Source organism: Talpa europaea (genome assembly GCF_964194135.1).
Source record: "Talpa europaea genome assembly, chromosome: 9".
NCBI lineage: Eukaryota > Metazoa > Chordata > Mammalia > Eulipotyphla > Talpidae > Talpa > Talpa europaea.
The window spans coordinates 16,194,025-16,220,984 of NC_140076.1; the positions used below are offsets into that span (position 1 = coordinate 16,194,025).

Below are 26,960 nucleotides of genomic sequence, written 5' to 3' on the forward strand. Positions count from 1 at the left end.
GGTGGGGGAAGGGCAGGCACAGTAAGCACCTGCTTGGTAGTACTGGTGACCCATGCACAATTCCTGAAACTGCCTGCCACCAGACTTCTAACATGAGCATGATATTCCCCATTCGTTTATGCTAGTTTTTCCTTGCAGCCAAAAACATTACTAACTGATGCATCACTTCTGGGTTCCTAAAAAGTTACTTCCTCCAGGAAACGTTCCCAGGCTACCAAGAACAGGATCAAGGGACCCATCTCAGAGCAGTAGGAGCACTGAGCCGAGCTGATCTTTGCCCCATGTACTCCTCCACGTGCTGCAGCAGGCTTCAGGGCAGGCAGCAGGAGCCCCAGGGTGTTCACCATTTTGTTCCGAGTGAATGAATAAGCACTCCACAGTTGATTGCTGACACAACCGCCTTTAGGGCGAACACTGGGCCTGCTCACTTGCAAAGATGGTTGAACTGACACCTCCACTTACCTTTTTTTTTTTTTTTAAAGATTTATTTATTTATTCATCCAAGCAATGGGTACAGTCAGAAGCGTGGGTGAGAGAATTCACCAGAGCCAGAAAAGGGAACAGAATAGGCAGAATGACGAAACACACTGCTGAGGGGAGCAGTGGGCGCAGCAGGAGAGGTCTGTCACACCATGTGGGATCCTCGCCAGTGGCCGGGGATTGAACCAATGCTGCAGAGGCCGCGGGCGGCTTCGCAGCCCAGCGCTCAACCGCTGCGCCACCAGGGGAGGCCCCCTCCACTTACCTTTTAAGGAAGGTGTACATGCACATGCTGAACTGAGGGGGTGACGCCTTTGTCCTATGCTGCTCCCTGCCCAGGACAGGTTGCCTTCCCTCAGAACATGGATCAACTGCAGAGTGACTATTCTCCCTCTGTGTCTTGGTTTGGTTTTAGTTAGAGCTTCCCACCTACCCACGCTGCTCTAATTCATTTGTGATTTAGCTTCTCAATGGCACCTGGAAGAACAGTGAGACACACAAGCTTCTGTCCCCTCCCAAAGAGAAGCAAATGAGAATTGCACCACCCTTAGCACTGTAAGACACTGTGCCTTGGTGACTACTGATTCATCTATAGCACTGTGAGAGTCTAGTTTCAAGTCACTCGGTTTCTCATCTCTTTTCAACAAATAAGCAGGAGCGAAGCAGGTCTGTCCAACTCCAAAGCAGTGCGGAGATGGCCAAGTCAGGCTAAGGACCCACCCCATGGAATATTACCTAAGGAAGAGTACATCCATAGTTAGAGTATAAAAATTTTATTACACATACAGAGTATTACCACTAACAAATGCAGACAGGCTGGGTAGGACATCATACTACTCGATGAAGGACAGCTAGCTCTTTGGAAAGTGAACAGGTTTGGGTGGCTCGGGGCCTCATGCCACGCGGACTGGTCAGTCAGATGGGAGAGCACATGCCAAACACCATGGGCCATCAGGGCATCAAGGGGCTGCCGTGTATGCCCACTGCCTTCCCTGTCTGATCTGGAGTTTCGAAGGAAGCCACACCCAGAAGCGAGCAACTGAAGCCAAGGGGCTTCCAAAGGTGGCCCAGCTTGTCTCTGAAGTCATGGCAACACCACGTTAAGCAGTATGTTTGATAGGATGATTTCCACAAACTATACACGAAGTGTCTAACCATCACAATTCTGTGAAATACAAAACATTAAGTTACAGGCTGTGGGGAGAGAAGGCAGCACCCATGGTGTCACCTTCCATTCCTGGTTGGTCTAGGGGCAGGGCATAGGGGAAGGTTTCTTTTTAAACCAAGCCCTCATTTCAATGTACAAAAGAATTTCTCTGATCGATATTAAATTGTATTGAAACAAAATTAACTAAAAAGCAAATACTACTCTATGTTGGGGTGGAAATGGGAGGAAAGAATGAGTCCTTCAAAGCAGGAGGGAAGACAATCGGGAGGCAGTCCAGTGGCTGTGGTCACTCACGCTGCTCCATTTTTACTTTTGGCGGTCTCAGGAAGGTCCGATTTTTCTTCTCTTTCTTCCCCTTTGTATTGGCTTGGAAGTTTCGCCAGCTGTCTACGCGACCATCTCGACTTTCCTAAGCATGAAAGAAGGAAATCTGAGGTGAGAAAACTAGTTAAGGAAAGAAAGAACCTGAACCTGCTCTGCATCCTCTGGTCGCCCAGCGCAGCCCAGCCCAGCTCAGCCCTGCCCTCTGGAGTAATTGGAGAGCAGAGCAGAACAGAGTTTTCTCGCACTTCCATCAGTCCAGGCAAGTGTCACACCATCCCTATAAGTCAGGAGAAGCACAGGCTGGAATGACGAACACTATTCACAACAATGAAGGCACCATTTGCTGGGGGCCTCTGAGCTAGACACTTAGCATGTTTTTAACCTCACAAAAAGCTGCTTGCAGTATGCTGGGTCATGGGCACTTCAGGAAGGATGCCACCGAGACTCAGAGAGGTTAAATCCCTTTCTCAAAACTGGATGACTAGCCAGCTCTAGCCACTCCTTCCCCTCTGTCCCCAGAACTTGGATGAATGTTCACGGTCAGCACTAGGCCTTAGTTGTGCTGAGATCCTAGGATCTCTCCCTCCTTGTCAAGCCCTCACTTCTCTTTTCACATGTGCAAAGGGCCAGGGATAAAGTCAACTGTGGTTGCCAACCCCTACCCTGAGACTTAACCTTACAGAAAGACCAAATGTTGCTCAATTTGGGAAACTGGCCGAGCACCTAAAGGATGTAACCAGGGTGTCAAACAGGAGTCAAATTCTAAAGCCCTAAGTCTCTCAGCAGGCTGGACCCCAAGGTCACAAGAATCTTGGTTCTCACTAACAGAAGTCTGAGTAGGACACTAGTCCAGATCTACCTCCTAAATTAGATGTGCAAGCAATTTTTCTTGAGCCCACCTGGCAGCTGTACCTACCGTAATCTTCAAAAAACCATTCAGGGATCCTCACTGCCCCTGCCAATGCTACAGAGCTGATACGTGGCTGAACCAGGACTCATTCTCCAAAGTTCCCACTCTTCCCCACATAACCCAGTTCCCAGTCTGCTTCTGTCAGTCCTGAGAATGCAAGAGGAACCAAGTTTCTATACTGAGAAGTTTTCTTACTCTGGAATAAAAAGCCATGGCCACCTTGAAATTTACCTCAAAGTTTTTCTGCCACTCCCTTTCTCGCTTAGCTTTTTCTTGCGCTTCAATCTCTTCTTCCCTTTGTCGCTTCCTAAATGGAAAACCAGAAAACCAGATCATAGTATTTATATGATACTTGGAGACTATATTAACCATACCTATTAAGGCATCTCCCCATAGATGCAAACATACACAGTAAATCAGTTCCCTGGGGTTCTACAAAGATGGCTGTCTGGAAAGGGCTCAAAGCACTGTTGTGAATGCCTGATTCTAAAACATGCATATGAGACTGAGCAGGGCTGTGGGCAAGAGATAAACACCCATACCTCAGATTAAGGTCATCAAAGCTCACTCAACAAGTCAGAGGTACTGGGCTCAGTTTGTGACAACAGTTCCTTGAGAACCCAGGCCACCTTACTTCAGGAGAATGACCTTTATAATTAACCAGAGGTTCTTACTCAAGATCTCTGGACAAAACCCTATCCCAAACAAGGACATTGCACATAATTTCAACCAGTAAAAAACAGTCACTGCTAAAACAGGGGTGGGAAGAGCACAGGGGACTATGGTGATAGCTCACGGGTGACTGGGCGGTGGGAATTTCATGGGGACTATAACCAAGATGAAAATGCACACATGGTACAAAAATGAAAAATGATGTAAAAAATATATAAAATAATTTAAAAAGTAGTCATTGCTAAACACCAATCAACAATAAACTCAATTAAGCTCAAAATTTCTGATAAACAAAAGAAAAATAAACATTCTGTAAGTGACTACATTGTACAATACTACATATTCACCAAAGCTATAGCTACTCATCAACAAAAGGCCCTGGCCTTAATAACCCTTTTCACTCCAGGAAATAAGAAAGAAAACACACACATTCTTGATTATACATAGACCTGAGCACAGGTCATTTGAATATTTTCCCAAGTCAAAATGTCTTGCCCTGGTGATTCAAAAGTTTGGCTGTAGAAGTTAACTATTTTAGGCGGTCTCTTAAATAACATTCTATGTACTTTCTTCATTAGAAGAATCCCCAAGACCAATTTTGGTTGCTCTAGGCATTTAGATATAGCTTACATGAACACACTCATACATACCTTTCATGCATCTCTTTGGCTTCTCTCTCTTTCCTTTTAATTTCCAGCTCAGCAAACAATTTCATGGTCTGTTTATATACTGCTTGCTTGAACTATAAGAAAATTAAGAACAAAAGAAAATAAAAGTAGGGCCTCCCTAGTGGCGCAAGGGTCAAGACGCAACCTATGAAGCTATCTGCAGCCACTGCAGCATGAGTTTGATCCCCAGCAAGGGAGCTACCCACATAGCACAGCAGGCCTCTCCTGACTCTCCCACTGCTCCCCTCAGCAGTGTACTCTGGTCAATCTGCCTTCTGTTCCACACTGTCTCTGGTAAATCCTCTCACCCTCCCAAATCTCTGGCCTGTACCCCAATTCTTGTATGCATAAATAAATAAATCTTAAAAAAGAAAAGTAGATATTTTACCAGCAACTCGAATTAAGTACTTTTAGATGGAAACTAAGATAAAATCAGATTAGGACCCAGCCGGGGAAATAATTTCTTCAGAGAAAACCTCTGTGAGGCTAACTCTCTCGTGAGATATATACCTGCCTTTGAAATCTTACCACTTTCACCATGCACATAACACACAGGAACCTTATTCTTAGAAAAAGCACCAATAAGGAAAAAATACTGCCCCTTTACATAATTTGAGATCTTGGAGGGTCTTTTCTTCTTAAAAAAAAAACTTCAGGGCCTCCCTGGTGGCGCAGCGGTTGAGCGCTGGGTTGTGAAGCTGCCTGGAGCCTCCATGGCGCCGGTTCAATCCCCGGCCTCCGGAGGAGGGTCCCACATGGCGCGCAGACCTCTCCTGCCGCCCGCTGCTCCCCTCAGCAGTGTACTTCGGTCCTTCTGCCTGCTCTGCTCCCCGCTCTGGCTCTGGTGAATTCTCTCACCCTCCCGCACTTCTGACTGTACCCAGCGCTTGTATAAATAAATAAATAAATAAATAAATAAATAAATAAATAAATAAATAAATAAATAGATAGATAGATAGATAAATCTTTAAAAAAAAAAACTTCAAAAAACAATTTCATTCTTTTCACAAATACTATATAATAACTATGCGAGGCATTGAACTAGGAACTAAAATATGAAGCTGCTCTCAACCAGCCCAGTCTCAGGGGTCTGCTTGACTATGGCAGAGCTACTACTTGACCCCTCCTGGTTTTCCACATCTGTTCTCCTTCCCATCTATAACCTCTTGTCTTAAGGCACATGGTCACCAAACTTAAAAGTCTGTATTTCCTGGGCCTTCCCTGGTGGCGCAGCGGATGAGCGCTGGGCTGTGAAGCTGCCAGGAGCCTCTGCAGTGCTGGTTCGATTCCCGGCCGCCGGCGAGGGTCCCACATGGAGCACAGACCCCTCCTGCCACGCCCACTGCTCCCCTCAGCAGTGTACTTCGGTCCTTCTGCCTGTTCTGCTTCCTGCTCTGGCTCTGGTGAATTCTCTCACCCTCCCGTGCTTCTGACTGTACCCAGTGCTTGTATAAATAAATAAATAAATCTTTAAAAAAAAAAAAGTCTGTATTTCCCAGTCTTCCTTGAAGTGAGATGTAACTTAAGTTTGTTGTTGTTGTTGTTTTTTAGATTTATTTATTTATTTATACAAGCACTGGGTACAGTCAGAAGCGCGGGAGGGTGAGAGAATTCGCCTGAGCCAGAGCGGGGAGCAGAGCAGGCAGAAGGACCGAAGTACACTGCTGAGGGGAGCAGCGGGCAGCAGAAGAGGTCTGCGTGCCATGTGGGACCCTCGTCCAGTGGTCGGGGAGCAGCCGGGGATCGAATCGGCGCTGCAGAGGCTGCGGGCAGCTTCGCAACCCAGCACTCAACCACTGTGCCACCGCGGAGGCCCTGTAACTTAAGTTTTAGCCAATAAAGATATAATGAAAACTGATGTAGAAACTTCCTGGGAAATCAGAGGGAGCAGGCTTGTCCCCTTTTGCCCTCACTTCTGCTTGGCACTTGGAGAGGGGATGACATGTCCTGGACTGTGAGTACAGGGGCAACACCCTTGTTAGCAAGGCCACAGAAAAAACAAGACTGCGTGCTCGGATGACATGTGGTCCAGAGCTGCCGCACCAGCAGCTATCTTCCCAAAGACTATTGTACAGAAGAGAAAACAAATCACTTTCTTGTTCAAGCCTTCATTATTTTGTGTCTCAGTGTACGCAGCTGAATTTATATTCTAACTATTACATTGACCAAAAAAAGTTAACACAACAATGGATAGAAAACAGAATTCTATCTTTAAAATGTATCCCCCCACAAAAAATTTAATATACAAAGAATAGACAATAATCTACCATGCAGATTTCATAGAGCCTAGATCCTAAAATCAGAGACACTGCAAAATCTGTCACTTGTTTCGTAGTGCAATCTGCCAGGCACTGCTCAATGCTAACAAAATCCAGTCCCCAATAAAGACAAACATCAAAAGAGTGTGGGAGGCTGTAATGAGTATTTCACTATTTTTAGAAACTCTACTCTCCTCATGGACCATTACTAGGGATTTTGAAATTTCTTTTTATTTTGCTGCTTCTTCCAAATTTTCTATCATTAGCATGTGATACTTTATAATCAGGAGAGGTAAAAGACAACTAAAAAAATTAGGATGCTTAAAAAAAAATTAGGGTTCTTAACTACTTAGAAGAGAAGTAAGGAATATCTGTAAGAGGGTCTTCAGAAAATGCTAGAGGATAATTAAACATAGAATCATCTTAATCTTGGCTCAGTTTTGTGAGTATATAATTTGTCCATGTACTTACTTTTAAGGATTTATAGAGGATTTATAGAGGAGGCCATCTTGCTACAGAAACTTCCTTTCCACTTCTTGTTTCAGTGGTTTTGCAAATAGCAACTTGTCCCCGCCCCTTCCGTGTGGTAACACTGTTTGCGAGCTATTAGGTCCTCTTTCCTAGTAGGCACCTATTTTGGGTTTACTCTGTGGCAGTATTTAAATAGATACCAAAATAAACAAGAGTAAATCCAAAACAGATGCCTACTAGGAAAGCGGACCTAACAGCTCTCGAGCAGTGTTACCACACGGAAGGGGCGGGGACAAGATGGTATTCGCAAAACCACTGAAACAAGAAGTGGCAAGGAAGTTTCTGTAGCAAGATGGCCTCCTCTATAAATCCTTAAAAGTAAGTATATGGACAAATTATATACTCACAAAACTTGAGCCAAGATTAAGATTATTCTAAATGTTTGAGTTTAGTAAAGAAACCAGACACAAGTATTGAAATAGTCTCTCTAATCTGAGCTCCACTAAATAGCACACTGGGTGAACAAGCACTGTCCATTTTTCTGTCAATTATTACCTGAATACGATGAGTGCTTGTGTCTAGTAAACAGCTTTTCACCAAAAGTCACCTGTGGTTGCTCCCAAAGCTGTCTATGCCAGCTGCAACTGCTTCTATACTTATGTAATTCAAGTATTATAGAAATTGATGGCTGTTGTAAAAATAAATGCTTATTGTTACTTTTAAACTAAGTTGAATGTTTATGAAAGATTCAATAGACACGACTCCCTGAAAGTAGCTGCTGCTCAATTAAGTATTAGTAAGACATCTAGAGAAGACTAAGGAAAGAATTACAGCTATCTAAAGCGTTTGCTCTTGGTTCACTTCACAAGTACCTAAGTTTTCATTGTACCTCAAAAGAAATGAGGTAGAAACTATGGGTAATGCTTGTGTTCACATCTTATGAAATACAGCCAACTGCAAATTCCAATCTGCACATGCACAAATAAAACACCACTGCACTATATCAAAAAGGGGTGAATTAGGGCACTTACCCGGTGGCGCAAGTGGTTAAGATGCAGTATTCTGAAGCTATGGGCAACCACTGCAGGGTGAGTTCGATCCCTAGCCAGGGAAGTGACCCACATGGCGTGGCAGACCTCTACTGTCTCGCCCACCGCTCCCCTCAGCAGTCTATTTCAATCAGTCTGCCTGTTCTGTTCCTCACTGTGTCTCTGGTGAATCCTCTCACCACACCCCCTGCCCCCACATCTCTGGCCTGTACCCCAGCTTTTGTATGCATACATAAATCTTTTTAAAAAAAAAAGGGGGGGTGAATTAAAAAAAGTGGGGGAGGATGTGTATGTGTGTGTGAATGTATATTTAAATATTTTCAGTTAAAATAAAATGTTTATATAACACATGTGCATCATTCTTCAGGCCTCCCTTTCTTTAATCCACCGATCAGTTATGTGAACCACATGAGATAAGGAGGCTTTGACCATATTAAACTTACCAGCTCAGGATCATCCTCCTCCACATTTGTAGGTTTTCCTTCCTTCTTTAATTGTTTTTTTCGCTCTTTCACCTAGAAAGAATTTTTCCCATCAAAAAATGAGCTAACACTTTGAGAATATCCACTGATGTGTGCACATATGATATGTGTGCCCTTTTCTATAGATACAACACAAAGTTTATGTTAAAAAAATTTTTTTAAATGAGCCTCTCCCCACCCCTCCAAAATAGCAACACTGTCTAGGAACCAGGGGTCCTTTCTCTAACCTCACCTAAAATCCAAGGATGAATGGGGACCAGAGGGACGTTGTCCCCAATTTACCAGGTCCAAAAAGCCTTTGGTATGTTGAATGGATTACCCGCTTATCTTTCATAGCTATGTATTTATAGCAAAGAAAATACACTTGCCAAGTTTGAGAAGCAACTACAGAATTTGTGGCATTAAGTGTAATTGCTTTCTGGTATTTCTACAACTACATTCTCGACAATTTTCACTGTGAGACTGGCAAAAGTCCCTTACACCAATAATTTTCACATCACACTGATGTTTTTATCACCTTGGTGACCATGGAGATTAAAAAAAATTAGATATACCCATTCACAAGTGAATAATATTTTTCTACTAGACAACAAATCAGTTCCATTACTGCTGCAAAAAATCCTGCGCCTTCCACACTCAGAAGGCCCTACTGCCACCTTGTGGTCAGAAAGCCTGCGGACAGCTTCTTCACAAAATGCAGGAAGAGTACCACAATGATTTAAGGAAAATTATCAGAAACTTTTCTGATCTCTACCAGAATTTAGTTTCCAGGAGTCACTTCCAACATATGATCAGTAGGGAGTATTTATGACTGTCTGTCTCCCCTTTTTACTCATTTCCTCATTACAGATATACTCACTAGTATTATTACTGGTTATACAGTTGTTTCAATTCCAAAGCTCCTCAAAGAAAAAGTTCACATCCATATTCACTCGCAGCTGAAATAACTCTTACAAATGGTCTCAAAGATCTTGTTTCAGCAAGTAAAATATTAAAGCAAAAAACTTTTCTTATCTAAAGACATCTTAACATTTTCCACCACCCAGGAGATTTAGATAGTGCCCCCCCCCAAAAAAAACCCAGCTAAAACTGAATTTATTTCAGTCAAGTCCTTCCCAACACTGTTAATATAAGTATGTACCACCTATTTAAAAAACCTTTACTCATCTCCCCCCGCCTTTCTCAAGCCCATGTTGTGGCCCCTTCATAGAGATAGTAGGAATCAAGAGTCAAGCATCACAAAGGCTGTTTCACTTTTCCACTCTCAGAACGGGGTACTGGACAACATGTGATGAGACGACATGAAATGCTCTCTTGCTACAACATGGGACCGGTATGGGGTGGGGCGGGGGGAGTAGGAGCAGCATCCTAGCCATTCCTCATCCTGAGCTCTACAAGTGAACTACACTCTTCTATAGGTCTAAGAATAAACTTTTCTATTCATGTCCACCACAGCCAACGGTGAGCATATAAGCAGTCACAAGTTATGCCAGTGGGCATTGCTACATTAACATTTACCCTCCTACAAAATGCTAATACTTCCTGTAAACACAGCAGCACTATAAATACTTACAGTGTGTTCCACGTATTCTTTTCCTGCCTGAATTACATCCAGGGCCCTCTTCTTTTGTTCCTGATCCAGTAGCAACTTGTAAGCTTTGTCCACAGCTAATGCAAAACATTGAAATTAACTGTTTCTGCAAACACCCTCTGAAAGTCTGAACTATACTCAGGCAGTGTAAATGGACTTGTGCCATCTAAAAGCATTCCCTACTTTGTTAAACTTATTATTTACTATTGTCAAACTAATTTAAAAAGATACAACTGTAACAATGACTTTCCTCCTGAGCCTTGGAAAAAAAGTAAATATACACTTGAGGCTAAATACACCATATCTAGCTTTAATTCAGTGATAAAATACTTACAATTATTTTTATGTTAAAAAATTATCCTATGCAATAACAGTCTTTGTTAGCAATTAAAGTTGTAACAAAGCAAAGTTAAGGTCTACTTATTATACAGCAATATTTGCTTTAGAATGACAACTACTCTACTGAAAACCAGTTTCATGACCAGACAATAAAACTATAACAATCTTTTCTTGATCCAGGACAAGGAAGAGTCAGTCTCTGGCATTGACAATGTATTACTCAGAGCAGGTGAATTTACAAATACCTTCAAAAGCCTTTTGTGCTCTGTCAGCATCATCTTGATTTTTGTCAGGATGCACCAATATGGATAACTACAAGAAGAGAAAAGTTAGGTTCATCAATAAGACAATCAGTAACTTTTCACCTGCACTTGGCCTCATTACAACCAAAAGCACTAAGGCAGTACAACAAAAAAGTCTCAGCTAGAATTTTTTTTAAAAACTCATTTTTTAAAAAATTAATAACCATCAAAAATGCCCAAAATACTGGACTTTAACATATCTGAAGCAGGGGGTTAAGTCTCAGTACTATCAAGCTATCTCCAACCACTGCAGCATGAGTTCAATCCCTGGCCAGGGAGCTAATCCATATGGCTCAGCAGACCTTTCCAGTCTTTCCCGCTGCTTCCCTCGCAGTATATTTCAGTAGATCTGCCTGTTCTGCTCCCCAGTCTGTCTCTGGTGAATCCTCTCACCCCTGCATCTCTGGCTTACACCCCAGTTCTTACATGCATACATAAATAAAATCTTTTTTAAAAATTGTTTTGACTATGGATTTGAATGCTTGCATATTTAATTAGAAGGACTAAGGCATAGCATTAGGAAATTTGAAATTTAAAAAAAAAGCTTAATTTAAAAGTGTAAAATAGAACTTGGGAAATAACCCATTAGGTTATGTAATGGGAGATAATTGAGAAGACAAAGAAAAAAACATCTTCGCTTATTAGTAGATCAGAGGATGATTGTGAGTCAGCAATGTGGGGGCAATGACTGCTGAAGTAGGCATAACGCTGGGTATTAAAACATCATGCAGGAACTGAGAATTATATTCAGCACTGATAAGGCCCCATTAAATATAAAGTACATAGATGAGATAAAGAAGATGGAAAAAGATTTAAAAAAAAAAAAGACATGAAATCTAAGAAAATCTAATCTGCAAAGCCATTAAGGGAGAGTGATTATTCAACTCACTGAAGCAAGAACTGAGGGTAACTCAATTGTCAAAACTGGAAGGTTTTTTAAAAGGCTATTATAAAACTTGGGCCTCCGGGCCTCCCTTGTGGTGCAAGGGGTTAAGCACAGTACTGTGAAGCTATCTGCAGCCTCTGCAGCACAAGTTCACGAGTTCGATCCCCGGCTGGCCAGGGAGCTACACATATGGCACAGCAGACCTCTCCTGTCTCACCCGCTGCTCCCCTCAGCAGTGTATTTCAGTCAGTCTGCCTGTTCTGTTCCCCACTCTGGTGAATTCTCTCATGTCCCGCACCTCTGGCCTGTATGCATAATTTTTTTTTAATAAATATTTTTATTTATTTATTTATTTATTTATTTATTTATTTATTTATTTATTTATTGATTTATTGATTTATTGATTTATTTATACAAGCACTGGGTACAGTCAGAAGCATGGGAGGATGAGCGAATTCACCAGAGCCAGAGCGGGGAGCAGAGCAGGCAGAAGGACCAAAGTACACTGCTTAGGGGAGCAGCGGGCGGCAGGAGAAGTCTGCGCACCATGTGGGTCCCTCCTCCAGTGGCAGGGGAGCAGCCAGGGATCGAACTGGTGCTGCAGAGGCTGCGGGCAGCTTCGCAACCCAGCGCTCAACCGCTGCGCCACCGGGGAGGCCCCATAATTTTTTTTTTTTTTTAAAAAGCTACTATATAGGGCCTCCCCTGGTGGCACAGCGGTTGAGCGCTGGACTGCGAGGCTGCCCGCAGCCTCTGCAGCACTGGTTCGTTCCTCAGCCACCGGCAAGGGTCCCACAAAAATAAATAAATAAAAAGCTACTATAAAACTTTATAGCCTTTATTAAACTTGAGCATATGCAAGAATCAGACATTGTCTCTCCTTTCCTAGAGAACTTTTCAGAAAACACAGCTTATATTAACACAGGTATCTTTTAGGCACTCATTTAAGTTTGCAAAAAATGAAATGATTAAGGAAAGGAGCCTTAGAAATAAAAAATTATTATGAATCATTTAATATATTCTCTCCTGGAAGGCAGAGTAAAGATTTAGCAAATATGACGAGTTCAATCCCCAGCCAGGGAGCTGACCCACATGGTGCAGCAGCAGACCTCTCCTGACTCGCCCACTGCTCCCCTCAGCAGTGTATTTCAGTCAATCCACCTGTTCTGTTCCCCACTCAGTCTCTGGTGAATCCTCTCACCCTCTGCATCTCTGGCCTGTTCCCCAGTTCTTGTATGCATAAATAAATAAATCTTAAAAAAAAAAAAAAAGTTACAAAGCTCTAAGTAAAAAAAAAAATTAAAAAAAGATTTAGTTTTGGCCCAAAGTCATATTAGCAAATCCTAAAATAATTATGTGCCTCAATACATTTTCAAAAGGTTCAAACTCCAATTTACAGAAAAATAGTACTGTACCTGCCGAAACCTCTTTTTTATTTCTTCATCTGTCACTTCAGGATCTATCTGAAGAACCTGGAAGAATCAAAATCAAAACTGTAAAAGAGATTAAAAGAATGTATAAATTTAAGAGGTGCCCAGTAATTATACATATTATAATCAGCATCAAAATAGTACTAATAGTGCTAAAAGAAAAGTAATAATTTACCCTACAACCAGAAATATGTTTCCAGTCTTGAGAAAATGTCACACTTCTCCTTCATTATTTAAGTACCCTCCCTACCACACACTCATACACTTAATCTTTGCAGATGTGAAGAAAGCACTGCAGCTCAACAGGGGAAAAAAATCTCTCCTGGCCACCTGGTATTTATCTCGTCCAGAATGCCCACTTGTGCCACTCTATAGCAGCAATTTACACCACCCAGTGGTCCTCAAGCCACAGTGAATATCAGAACCAAACTGCGGAAACCTGAAGGCAATGCTCCGCACCCACTCTAGGCAAGTCTGTTTCCCAATCACAGAACTGGGGTATGGCGAAATGGCAGGGAACATTTGTAGTTTTTGATTATCATTGTTTTAAAAATAATCATTGCTTTCCACTCTGGATATTTTAGCACTGATATTAAGGATTCTGACACCATCACCACAAATAAATACATTTGCTCAAACATTTACATAGTAGCTACTACCACCTGCACATACTGCTATATACTAAAAATGTAACCATAAATAAGCAGGAAAGACCTTTTTTAAAGTGCTTTTTAGGGCCTCCCTGGTGGCACAAGGGGTTAAGCAGAGCATGGTGAAGATGTCCGCAGCCTCTGCAGCATGAGTTTGATCCACGGGCTGTCAGTCTGCCTGTTCTGTTCCCTACTCTGTCTCTGGTGAATCTTCTCATCCCCCTGCACCTCTGGCCTGTCCCCCAGTTCTTGTATGCATAAATAAATGTTTTGTTTTAAGTGAAATACACTGAAATACACTGCTGAGGAGAGCAGCTGGTGAAACAGGAGAGGTCTGCTGCACCATGTGGGCTAGCTCCCTGGCTGGGGATTGAACTCATGCCGCAGTGGCTGGTGATAACCCCTGAGTCACCAGGGAGGCCCTCTGACCATATAATTTATCCAATTGTTTGCTAAGGTTATTAGTGTTTCTTGTGGAGATCTGACTGGTTAGATTCTTTTAATCTCTTTTACAGTTTTGATTTTGATTCTTCCAGGTGTGGGGGGGTGTGAGAGGATTCACCAGAGACAGAGTGGAGGGGTACAACAAGTGGACTGACTGAAATACACTGCTAAGGGGAGCAGCAGCGAGACAGGAGAGCTCTGCTGCATCATGTGGTTTAGCTCCCCAGCCAGGGATCGAACTCGTCGCAGTGGCTGCCAATAGCTCCATAGTGCTGAGACTTAACCCCTTGTGCCACCAGGGAGGCCCCTCCCTTGGAGATCTTAAACTGATTCTGATTCAGTTGCACTTAAGTGGAGCCTGCTTTTCTGAATTTTTGACAAAACTTCTCACCTTCTGCCATTTCAGCACCTTCCTCTGGCCTTGAATACTAAGTAAATATATAACAGGTGCTATATTGAATCCATAAACTACACTATGACACCATCCTTTTAATTGTGTATCTGCTAACATTACTTTAAAAAGCACTTTTTTTTTAAAGATTTATTTATTGGGCCTCCCTGGTGGTGCACGGGGTTAAGACGTAACCTATGAAGCTATCTGCAGCCACTGCAGCATGAGTTCAATCCCTGGCCAGCCAGGGAGCATCCCACATGGCGCAGCAGACCTCTCCTGACTCGCCCACTGCTCCCCTCAGCAGTGTACTTTGGTCAATCTGCCTGTTCTGTTCCTCAATCTGTCTGTGGTGAATCCTTTCACCCCCCACACCTCTGGCCTACCCTATTCTTGTATGCATATAAATAAATAAATCTTTAAAAATATATATTAAAAAAATTATATGATCATGTGTCCCCTTTCCATGGTAATATGCTCATTTGAAAAAGTATGGCTAAATAAAAGAATATACCATCAAATTCTTCATCATCTCTCAAACAAATAATCTCCCCTGCCCTCCCCAAAATCATATCAAAAGTATCCTTTAAATGTTTCATCTTCCCTTTCTCGTTTTGAACAATGTACTACAAATACATGAAATGGGGGCAGGCAAAGTAGACAGCTACTCCAGGTTGTTGGGGGTGGGGGGGAGTCAAGATGACCCAGAGCAGTGTCAGAGCCCACTGGGACAAAGAAGTCAGTGACCACAGGGGGAGTGGTGGCCAGGCGCAGGGCAGTGAAGCCCAAAGGGTAGAGAAGAATATCCACACAGAGGGTAGTCCAACACAGAATGCCAAAATGGGTTGAGGAATGCCATGGGGAGGCAGCCTGGCATAAGGTATTAGAACCCTAGCCAGGAGAGGAAGCAAGCATGGGAGGGTAACCCAGTCCCAGGTGTCAGAGCTCAAAAGGCATAAGGAAGACACCTTCCTCGTAGAAGTAGTTCAACATGGGTATTTGAGACCAAGCGGGGAAAGGAAAGGGCCCACAATAGACAATGGCTTGACAGAGGATATAGGACCCCAAGCAGGGACAGAGCCACAAAAGGGTGGCCTAACTTGGGGTGGGAAGCCTGCATACATGGAGTGGATGCCCATGCAGGAGGCATGCAAAGTCAAGAGGGAAGCCCAACAAAGACATCAAAGATGTCCAGGCACTGGCAGCTGCAACCTGAGCACACTGAAGAGAACGCCATGGGGGGGAAGTAACCTGGAATGTGGAGTTAGAGCCCAAAGAAGTAGAAGAGAGTATTCCTGAAAGAAGGCAGCATGACACCAGGTGACAACGCCAGAGCAAAATAAACAGCACCTGCTTGGTGAGAAGGATGTAGGCGTCCAAGAGGGATGAAAAGAGTTCCCAGGACATGAAGGGCAGGTGCAGGGAGCCAGAGCTGGTTGAGGAATCCACAATGAGGGATAATCTCACATAGGATTCCGAAGCTCAGATGAAGGGAGATGGGTTTTTGAACAGGGAGGCAGCCTGGTATTGTCTCAGTGAAGCGAAATGAGGAGCATTCATTTGAGGGAAGGAATGGCAATGAGAAATCAGCTGCACACCGAAGGGTCAATTAAGTAAAATGTCTATTAAAGATAGTGAGAGTCAGATTTCTCACTATTAGAGAAAAGGACTTTAAACATGGAGAAGAAAAACAAACTAGAATTAACACTGAGGTGCTAGATTAAAATTGGATGTACATATGGGTGTGTATACACACACACACACACACACACACTCCTTAGTCCTATCGATCAACAGGGTGTGGGAGTAGTGACATCCCATCAACAATGAGGGCACCCAGCACCCAAATCTTAACTTCCAAATACCATTGTTCATGAGAAGGAACCAGGACTCTTAGGTGAAATGGCTTATTTCAGGCAGGCTGGGCCAGCTAAAGTACAAGAGTGCCTAGAAATCAAAGAATGATAAAAACTTATCAAAAAGACAGGAGCCAGCTTGAAAAGTAACCTACTAAACAAAACTGGGACAATTTGAGCATCAAAATAAATAATATTGAAAGAAAACCCATGGAATAAAATAGGAAACCCCAAGGACAGGGTATTGAGAGTCTCATTACCTCCCAATAAAACACTTAGTAACAAAAGGAGAAAAAAGTAACTTCGTGAAGAAACCTAGCAGGCTCCTCTTTAAATGATCAAGTTAAAACCTCAAGACAAGGCCTCCCCTGCGGTGCAGCGGTTGAGCGCTGGGTTGCAAGACTGCCCGCTGGGTTGCAAGACTGCCCACAGCCTCTGCAGCGCCGGTTCAATCCCCCGGCTGCTCCCCGGCCACTGGAGAAGGGTCCCGCAGACCTCTCCTGCTGCTCACTGCTCCCCTCAGCAGTGTACTTCGGTCCTTCTGCCTGCTCTGCTCCCCGCTCCGGCTCTGGTGGATTCTCTCACCTTCCCATGCTTCTGACTGTACCCAGTGCTTGTATAAATAATAAATAAATGAATAAATAAATCTTTAAAAAAAAAAAAACCTCAAGTCATGGGATAAATCAAAATTGTGTACAACTTCGTAAGTTGCAAGAGAAAATGCAGCACCACTTCACTGATATTCTTACCAACACTGCTAAAACTGTATCAAATAAAAAGAAACATTAGACAAGGTCAAGTTGAGAGATAATGCTACAAAATAACTGGCCTGTAATCTTCAGAAGTGTCAAGGTCACAAAACTGAGGAACTGTTCCAGACAGGAGACTAAAGAGAAATGAGAACTAAATTTAAAAAGAGATTCTGGGGCCTCCCCGGTGGCGCAGCGGTTGAGCGCTGGGTTGTGAAGCTGCCCGCGACCTCTGCGGCGCCCATTCGATCCCCAGCTGCTCCCAGGCCACCGGAGGAGGGTCCCACATCGCACGCAGACCTCTCCTGGCGCCCGCTGCTCCCCTCAGCAGTGTACTTCGGTCCTTCTGCCTGTTCTGCTCCCCGCTCTGGCTCTGGTGAATTCTCTCACCCTCCCGCGCTTCTGACTGTACCCAGTGCATGTATAAACAAAACAAACAAACAAATAGATAAATAAAAGCATGCCTCTATAAAATAAAATAAAATAAAATAAAAGGAGATTCTGGGCTGGATCCTTTTGCTATAAAGGATATTATTGAGACAATTAGCAAATATGAATGGGATCTGAGGATTATATAATATCAAGGTATCAGTATTATCTCCATATTTTGATGGTTATATTGTGGTTTGGTAGTAGAATGTTGTTTGTAGGGAAAACACATCAAGTATTTCAGAGTAATGGACCGTCATATTGACAACTTAGTCTCAAACAGCTCAAGGAAGTTTCATAGTATACTTGAACCTTTCCATAAACCTAGTTTCAAAAAAAAAAAAAAAAAAAAAAAACCTTGAAAAAATCAATCCCCCCCAAAAAAAATTACTCCTCAAAAAAAAAAAAAAAGAAGAAACAATGATGAACCCTGAAATATCCTAAGAAAAATAAGCAACACAGAAAAAGACAAATACTATTATGTATGAGACACCTAGAATAGGCAAACTCATTGACAGAAAGTTGAACAAAAGTTACCAAAGGGGCTGGAGGCAGGACTAACAGGGAGTTGTTTAAGGAATTTAGAGTTTCTTTAGTGGGTAATGAAAAAGTTCTGCAAAGAGACAGTGGTAACAGTTGCACACTGTGCATGTACTTAATGCCACAGAACTGTACATGTAAAATGGTTAAAGTGGTGAATTTTATATTATGTCTTACCACAATTAAAAAAGTGAGGAAAAAAATTCTTGTAAGTGTTCACTAGGTTATTTTCACTAGATGTAACATTCATTACAAATTATTTATAATTGTGAACAATTAGAAACTAAAAAAGCCTACAGTAAAGGAATTATTAACAATTATGACTTGAAATTATAGAAAAATACGTTATGTAACTACAGCATTTAAAAGGACATGACATGTATCATCTTTCTTGCTCTTTAAACAAAACTTTTTAAATTACACAGGTAGGATCCTCCCTGGTGGTGCAGGGGTTAAAGTCTTAGCGCTATCAAGCAATAGCCATTACAGCATAAATTTGATCCCCAGCCAGGGAACTAACCCATATGGCACAGCAGACCACTCCTGTCTTGCCCACTGCTCCCCTCAGCAGTGTATTTCAGTCAATCCACCTGTTGTGCTCCCCACTCTGTCTCTGGTGAATCCTCTTATCCCTCATTCCTATGGCCTATTCCCCAGTTCTTGTATGCATTTAAAAAAAAAAAAAAAATTAAACAGGTAGCATGTAGAAAGTAACTATTTCTCTTAGGCAGAATTATACATCATTATTTAGTCTCTATATTTCTATTTTTGTAAGAACTAAAATTTATTTTTATAATCAAAAAATTTTTAAAGTCATAAAAGGAAACCCCCAAAATTGTGTATGTGGGGCCTCCCTGGTGGCTCAAAGAGTCTTAAGCACTGCGCTATGAAGCAGTCTGCAGCCTCTGCAGCATAAGTTTGATCCCCAGCCAGCCAGAGAGAAATCCACATGGCGAAGCAGACCTCTCCTGGCTCACCCGCTGCTACCCTCAGCAGTGTATTTCAATCAGTCTGCCTGTTCTGTTCCCCACTCTGTCTCTGGTGAATCCTCTCACACCCCACACCTCTGGCTTGTACCCCAGCTCTTGTATGCATAAATAAATAATTTTTTTTAAAAAAAAATGTATATTTGGTTTGTCCACAATCTTGTGATCACTTTTTGGTTGCTTTTTTTAAAAAAAGATTTATTTCTATTTATTTATGCATATATGCATACAATTACAGGGGTGTAGGCCAAAGGTGTTGGGGGCGGTAAGAGTACGGAGAAGAACAAGCAGATATACTGAAATACATTGCTGAGGGGAGCAGCAGGCAAAACAAGAGAGGTCTGCTGTGCCATGTGGGTTAGCTCCCTGGTCAGGGATCAAATTCATGCTGTAATGGCTATCTTTTACTTGATAGCACTGAGACTTTAACCCTTGCGCCACCAGGGAGGACGCTGCTTTTCTTTTTTTTTTTTAATTGTGGTGCAATGGAGAAGTTTTAACCAGTAAATTAAATCAAAGACTCTAAACTGGCCAAGGTTAACTATCCCTTCACATCTGAAGATAAATCTGAAATCTGTATATACTGAGATTGCTACAAGATGGAGAATATTTGCTAGAGCAAAGACCATCTCATTTTCCTTAACATGCTACCGCTCAAGCTCTGTTCACAATCAAACTACCCAAGTTCAGGTCCAACTATGACACAAAAGAGGTGTGTAATCTGATGTAAGTAGGTATGCAACTATGCAAAGCTCCCCTTCACAGAGGCCACAGCAATCAGCTCACCTCAAATGGGTTCAAATTAAAGTAGGAAGAACCAGGACGGGTCAATCTTTCAATCTGATTTTTGGATGTTAGAACTGAATCTCTCTTCTCTATTTGTTTCACCTAAAATTAAGGAGATAAAAATTTCATTAGTAAAGCATAGTAACAAACTGAATTGTCTATCTTGTTCAATGTTGTCTATACTATTCAATGACATATTCTGAAAATACTTATTTGTGTGTCTACATGTACAACATGTTTTGTTAAATACTGTGAAGAATAATTACAATTACCATTTATTGAATTTTAAGACTGCAAAATCTTTACGGCTTTTACAGAAAGAGTGAAATTCCTTCCACTCAACAATATCCTATATGGTAGATACTATTATCCCCACTTCACAGATGAGAAAACTGAGATTTACAGGCTGAATTATTTCCAGTTATCAAACTTGTAAAACAGAACTTGAACCCAAACAGTTGGACTCCAGAGCAGGCATAAAGAGGATTCAAAGATCAATCACAGTCATCATCTTCAAAGACCTTCCATTCTGATGCAGATATACTTGTTATTTTCCTGTTTAATTTATATATTTTACCTTAAGAAAGGAAAAATAGTTATACTAAAATACATACAAAAAGCAGCATTTAAAATGTGCATAGGAAGATGCAAATAACTCTCAAAAAAAATGTCTGACCTGAAGACAATGCTAAAGAGAATAAAGAGAGAAAAAGAATAAAAGACAACAAAGAGGGAAGAGAAAGAGAAGGAAGAAAACAAGCACCATGTAGTCCCAGGAAAACATTCTTGGTACCACTCTCAGAGATGGAATGAGAGCTGGTATACACCATTTCTATTCCTATGGTTGAAAAGAGATTGAAAAAATTTTCAGTAACATAAAGCCTCATTACTTCTGAGCATATTCCTTCCTCATTCTTTTTAAAATAGTTTCCACCCTTTTCCATACTATCTATTTTTCCAGAATTGTATTTTCACATAGCAATTGACCTATCTCCTACATTTGTTTATCCTCCACAGTATGCAAGTTCTATAAAGAGAGTATTTTTGTCTCTGTTGTTCCCTGTATCTCCAACACCTAAGCAGTAGTACTCTAATACATGTCAGGTACTCAAAAAATGGTTGAATGCTGATTGGTAGATCTTCCTTTAGAGACTTTCTCTCATTCAATTGAAAAATACCACGGTTGCTTTTTTTTTTTAAAGTAAGATGGTAAGTGAAACAAGTTCCACTATAATTGCTGAGCAGTCAGAGGCCAAAAAACTTTGGTACCAAGTTGGAAGTTCCAGGTAAGGAAGAAGTCAATTCAGGATTGACTTTCAAATGATTAGAAGTTTCAAAAAGGCAAACCAGAAAGTATGTGCTAATATTCCTTTTTAAATTTGATACTTTGTAAAAACTACTATCTAACAGTATAACAAATATCAAATAAAAGATGAACAGTGAACAGGTGCTTAACGGAGCTCATAATCTAGAAGAGGAGGAACTCTATTCCTCAAATCAATGTCAACTTAATGAGGTCTATCTTCAACCTGCTTTTAACTCTGAGAAGGGTACTTGTGCGTTAGATGTTAAGACCTCTTTTTAAAATCTCTAACTCTCTTAAAAACTCGTTTTAAATGTCAGCTCTGCTTTTGCAAACGTAAAAACTAAGGATCTGCAAAATTAATGCCTTGAAAGAATGCAATCTGTCCTGACAACTACCTTGTATAAATCCAATCTGAGGTTTTTTGACTCCAAAGGGCATGTCTTTTCTTTCCTCTACTCCTTCATTCACACAGTATTTCCTTAGTAACCACTACATAGTAGGAGCTTGAGATGCAACAGTAAACGAGGCTCAGACCAAACTTACTCTCCTCCTAACATAATAGCATGCTGTTGTGTACTATAAGCTCCCGAACAAATTACTTCACCTCCCTAAACCTCAGGTCTGACATCTGTAAAACGAAGATAATGCCTACCTGGCACGATGCATAGTGCCTGGCGTTCCCAAATGACATGAATAACTACTAATATAACTCATCACAGAGGACTGAGTAGAAAATGTTTCCGTTTAGAATGAAAATGGAGATCAAGATGGTTAAGTAGTTCCCGCTAAGGTCCAGCATCTGCCGGACCCTGTCAGACTCCGTAACTTCGTGCGCGCCCAGGCACTTCGTTGGCCACTCTCCTGGTCTCCCAGCAGGAGTGAGACCCGGGTCCCTTTTTTGTTGCCCAAGGGAACCCCAACAACCATCAGGGGGCGACGAGCACACATACCCCCAACCCCCATCGCCCCGAAGGCCAGACCGGAGGGGCCGCCCAACGGTCCAGGCCAGGAGGATCACTGCCTTTCACCCGCAGGAGCAGTAGGGCCAGGCGGGATCTCCCCTCTGCCACTATCCCTCATTCAGTGTTCACCTCACTGTAGAAGGTCATAAATGCTTCCTCCGTGCTGCCTCCACCGCCCGAAGCCCCGCTCTCTCCTGGAGCCGCCATTTCCCCGGCCCAGCCACCACGTGACTCTTCTGCGCAGGCGCCGCCTCACGTGATTCTTACTGGTCCGCCCCTCTAACTCCGCCCCCTTCCCTGCGAACCTTAAAGGGCTCGCATCCCGGCTAGGCTAGTCTATGTAGAATTTTAATTCGGGTGAATTATAGGTAACATACAATTAATCATTATAATGTGGAGAATTAATTACATTTACGGTGTTGTGCAACCACCACTTCAATTTCAATTTCAATTTCAGCACTTCAAATAGCTGGCACCTCTTAAGCAGTTACTCCACATTCTCTCTTCATTCCAACTACTGGCAACTAATCTGTGATCCGTATCTATGGGTATACCTAGTCTGGATATTTCATATAAATGGAATCACTCAATATATGGCCACTTACTATGTTTTCAAGATTCATCCAAGATATAGTATGTGTCATTACTTCATTACTTTTTATGGTTGAATAATATTTCACTGTATATATATATATATCACAATTTGTTTATTCATCAGTTGGTGGACATTTGGGTTGTTTCTTTTAGATATTGTGAAATTGTACTGCTATGAACACGCATGTACATGTATTTGTTTGAGTACAATTTTCAATGGGGGGGATGGGGTATATAATTCTCAAGCGTCACCATAAGTGACAGGAGTGTTGAAGTAACTTGCCTAAAAGTGAAGTTGCTGAGTCATGTGGTAATGTTATATTTAACTTTGTGAGCAACTGCCAAGCTGTTCTCCACAACAGCCAAACCATTTTACATTCCCACAGCAACATACAAGGGTTATAGAGGGCTGTAATTACTGCACAACCTAACTCACACTTATTTTTCCATTTTAAAAAATTATAGCCACCCTAGTGCCCAGATAATCTTTTACACAAACTCAGCAAGACCCTCTACTGAATGCTCAATCTAGGAAATAATGAAGAAACAGCAGTATCTAAAAACTAGGAACAGGGCCTCCCTGGTGGCCCAAGGGGTTAAGCATGCACAATGAACCAATACACAGCCTCTGCAGCACAGAGTTTGAGTTTGATCCCAAGCTGGCCAGGGAGCAACCACATGGCAAAGCAGACCTCTCCTGTCTCCCCAGCTGCTTCCCTCAGCAGTGTATTTCAGTCAATCTGCCTATTCTGTTCCCCACTGTCTCTGGTGAGTCCTCTCACCCCCCCCCCACACCTCTGGCCTGTACCCCAGTTTTTCTAAGCACAAATAAATATTTTAAAAAATAAAAAAATAAAAATTAAAAAAAATAAAAACTGGGAACAGTTTCTGAAATTGCAACGGTTTATGAAACACACCAAATTATCATTAGGATTTTAAGTTATGATTATTATTACTTCTATCCTTCTGCTTTTTGTGTTCTTTCAAGTTTTCCCACAATGACTATTTGAACGTGCCCTGCAGCCATTTCCTCCCATTTAGTCATACAAACCAGAGTTGATATTTACAAAATATCAACTTGATATTTTCACAATAGATGATCAATAAAAACAGTTCTATAATTTCACAGGAAGCAAGGAAGGAAAATATGGCCCAACACTCTCATCGAAAAGAGGGAAAAACTGGATCCAGCGAGAGAAAATGATGTAGGCCACGACTACTTCATGAAGGCAAAGGCTATGATTTACATTGTTAGATGGCTGAAGGGAGGTTAAGGCAAAGCGTTCCCCAGACTCTTCTGTTCTTATCCATTTCATTGCACCACATCGCCCAAAGTCCAGTTATCCAGCCCATTCGGTAACATAATAATGCATTTCACAAATACTAATTAGGTGTCTACTTGACCAAGGCCCTGATAATCTCAGAAGGTGAAAACTGCAAGGGTAGAGAAAAAAAGAACAAAACAGGAAGCTTTGCTATAATGACTAAGGTAGTTAGGGACGGTGTCTGTTAAGTGACACTAAGGAGTGAAATATCACTACAACAAAAGAATAGCAACACTTCTTAAGAGACTACTAAACATATACATTAAAAAAAAATTTCCCCTTAACGCTAAGTCGGGACATCCTGGACATCAGCATCCTCAACATACCTCCCCCACCAACCCCTATATTACCCATATTTTTGATGCTGGTAGTCCAGGAGAGGGAAGGCTTCCTTTAGGTGTTTTATAACAACAACGTTAGGATTGAAACCGTGGTGTGAGGACAGACGTCAAGTCTCATTCTCACGAGCCCAAGAGCCGAAATCGCGGCTTCCTACACGCCTTCCTCTGCCAGGATCCCAGGCTCGCCCAGGGGCCACCGAGGCCGGGCTCGGATTGGCAAAGAACAGGCCCGCGTCTCGCTTCGGATTTGTCGCGAGCCCGGTCCTCCCGCCTCCGTCCTCTCGTGATTCGCTTCTCCCGGGTTCACCCCGCCTCTCCCCGAGAAAGATTGGCTGCGGGCCACGGGAGCCGTTAGCCCCGCAGAGATGCTGCGCCGCCCGCGCCAGTGACGGGAAGGTGCTGCGGGAGCCATGGCCGTCGCGGCTCTGGCGACGCGGATGCGGCTGGGCGTGTGGGGCGCGCGGACCATGCAGGCCCGAGGCTTCGTCTCCGAAGGGGTAAGCGGGCAGCGGTCGCGGCCACCCCAGTCCTGGGCGCGGAGCCCCCCTGCGCCCCCGCCCCGTGCCCACGGCCGCTCTCTCTCCCCGCAGGCCGAGGATGCCGAGGCCGGCGCGGGCTCCGTCCGGGAGGCCGGTGGGGCCTTTGCTAAGAGAGGGAAGGCCGAAGAGGAGCGATACTTCCGGTGAGGCCCGAGGGGTCCCGCGTCCTCCCTGAACGCCCGGGGCCTTCCTGTCTGTAACCCTCCACCGCCACGCCTATACCTGCTTGGTCACCTGGGCGCCCCAACCCATCCCCCATCAGGACTCGCGGCCCGGAGCCTGTTACACCACCTTGTGCCGCCCCCTCTGTCGCCACCCACTGGGTTCTTCCGGGGCCCAGCCGAATTGATGCAGAAATCCCCAAATCTATTTCCACTGGGGGTCTCCAGAACTCTCAGACCACGGTTCAGTGCTTCCTAAATCAGTGACCATCTCCACCCGTAGAGTTCTCTCCCCAGGTCATGCGAAAGCCCCTAAACTCTGCAGTGCCGATTCCACCGGTCACTCAATGTTTGAGGACCCTCTGGGCCTGACTCAGCCCTCACCCACCATTACCCCTCTGTATTCTTTCTTCCCAACACGCCTTTGCTTTGCAAGTTCAGCATAGATAGATTTCCTGACTATTCAGACCCTTTCAGCCATTTCTAGACTTCCCATTCTCCCAACACGGCCAGAGCTCCTGGGTCTTAAGAACTGGTGGCAGGTGCACATGCTTGGACTTCTCCCCTTTCCTGGAGACTTTTGCCCTGCCCATCCTGCCCAGCCCAGCCCAGCCCTAATCAGCTTAACTCCTAGACTGGATAGATTTCTCTCTCACTTAAGAGCACTGAGTGGGCGGGACCTGTTTACTCTTTTTTCCTAACACTGGGTTATCTTTTATTGACTTTTTTCCACAGTGGGGAGCAGTTTGAATTGATCTTGTTTCTTTGGCTTATCTTTTAACTTCTACCTGCTCTTTGCTTACTCTTAAGAATTACTGCCATGGTACCTGCCATACCAGAAAGCCCTCAATGGGCCACTACATTTTACAATTAAGGAAAACTGAGGCCCAAATGTGACTGAGCCAACATTTGAATTGTCCCTATGTGAGTCCTAAATTGGACTGCCAACTACTGCCCATGCATGAGAAACCCTTTGTTGGTGGTGGTGTTTTCCCCTCCTTCATTTTGGCCGTTACTATGGACTAGGCAAAGAAAACCCTACATAAAATGGAATAGGACTTAGTTATTTGTCCTTTAACTATATCCCTTTGTCTATTCCATGCCCCTCCTTTTGTTCCCCCCTCCAAAGGAATTTTGTACCTCTAATAAGGTATTGAGCACTTATGTCACACCTCTGTGGATTTTTCTACTCTAAAGAACAATCTGAAAGGAACAGTTATTCATGATAGAATTTCAGGCCCTAGCTGCAGGAAAGTGCAGTTATTTTGGATATCTCCGTAAGATGGGTACATCTTAAGATGGAATATTCTTTCACTTCTGGAACTTGAGGGGGTTGAAGAAATGACCAACCAGTACCTTAGTTATTGTGGTAATGCTTAAAAGAGTTCTTATTGGGGTGAAGGATTGGGATTAAGCCCATAACCCTGTAACCTTGTAGACAGAAGACAAAAGAACAGCTGGCAGCCTTGAAGGAGCACCATGAAGATGAGATCATTCATCATAAGAAGGAGATTGAGCGTCTGCAGAAAGAAATTGAACGTCATAAGCACAGAATCAAGAAACTAAAAGACCATGATGATTATTAAATGCATACAGTTCCCTGCAGAATGACCACATATTATTGCCCCCTGCTATGTAGAAGTTCTGGTTTAATTGACATATATCTGTGTGCAGCCAACACATTAAAATAAATAGTCATCAGTGAATGGAGTCTAATGCATTCTTCTATATGGGGAGGGGTAGGGAGACAAACACCACTGAGCTACTAAAATGAATAAAGGTGCTGGTTATAGGTTGCTCACAGACAAAACACAGTATTTGACACAGGAAAGTGCCCTTCCCCTATCTGATACTAGTCAGAGGTGTGCAGA

General features: G+C 42.9%; 2 protein-coding genes across 2 annotated transcripts; one reads left to right on the top strand and one right to left on the bottom strand.

Annotated features, from left to right (window-relative positions):
- Positions 1–1,934: 1,934 nt before the first annotated feature.
- Positions 1,935–22,336, bottom strand: DNAJC8 (DnaJ heat shock protein family (Hsp40) member C8; the record flags this gene model as incomplete). The annotated part of the gene is made up of 9 exons (XM_084243022.1): positions 1,935–2,057; positions 3,114–3,189; positions 4,205–4,296; positions 8,444–8,515; positions 10,056–10,150; positions 10,658–10,724; positions 13,016–13,072; positions 19,862–19,963; positions 22,259–22,336. The coding sequence occupies 9 exons, from the start codon at positions 22,334–22,336 to the stop codon at positions 1,935–1,937; spliced, it is 762 nt and encodes a 253-aa protein (XP_084099148.1).
- A 2,421-nt stretch (positions 22,337–24,757) lies between these two features.
- Positions 24,758–26,687, top strand: ATP5IF1 (ATP synthase inhibitory factor subunit 1). Its single transcript, XM_084243425.1, has 3 exons — positions 24,758–24,886; positions 24,980–25,071; positions 26,528–26,687. The coding sequence occupies exons 1-3, from the start codon at positions 24,800–24,802 to the stop codon at positions 26,673–26,675; spliced, it is 327 nt and encodes a 108-aa protein (XP_084099551.1). The 5' UTR covers positions 24,758–24,799; the 3' UTR covers positions 26,676–26,687.
- The last annotated feature ends 273 nt before the right edge of the window (positions 26,688–26,960 follow it).

Coding starts and splice junctions, on each gene's coding strand:
- ATP5IF1 (XM_084243425.1), top strand. CDS start 24,800: ATGGCCGTCGCGGCTCTGGCGACGCGGATGCGGCTGGGCGTGTGGGGC. Junction 24,887..24,979: donor GAGGCTTCGTCTCCGAAGGG/GTAAGCGGGCAG, acceptor CTCTCCCCGCAG/GCCGAGGATGCCGAGGCCGG. Junction 25,072..26,527: donor GAAGAGGAGCGATACTTCCG/GTGAGGCCCGAG, acceptor GTAACCTTGTAG/ACAGAAGACAAAAGAACAGC.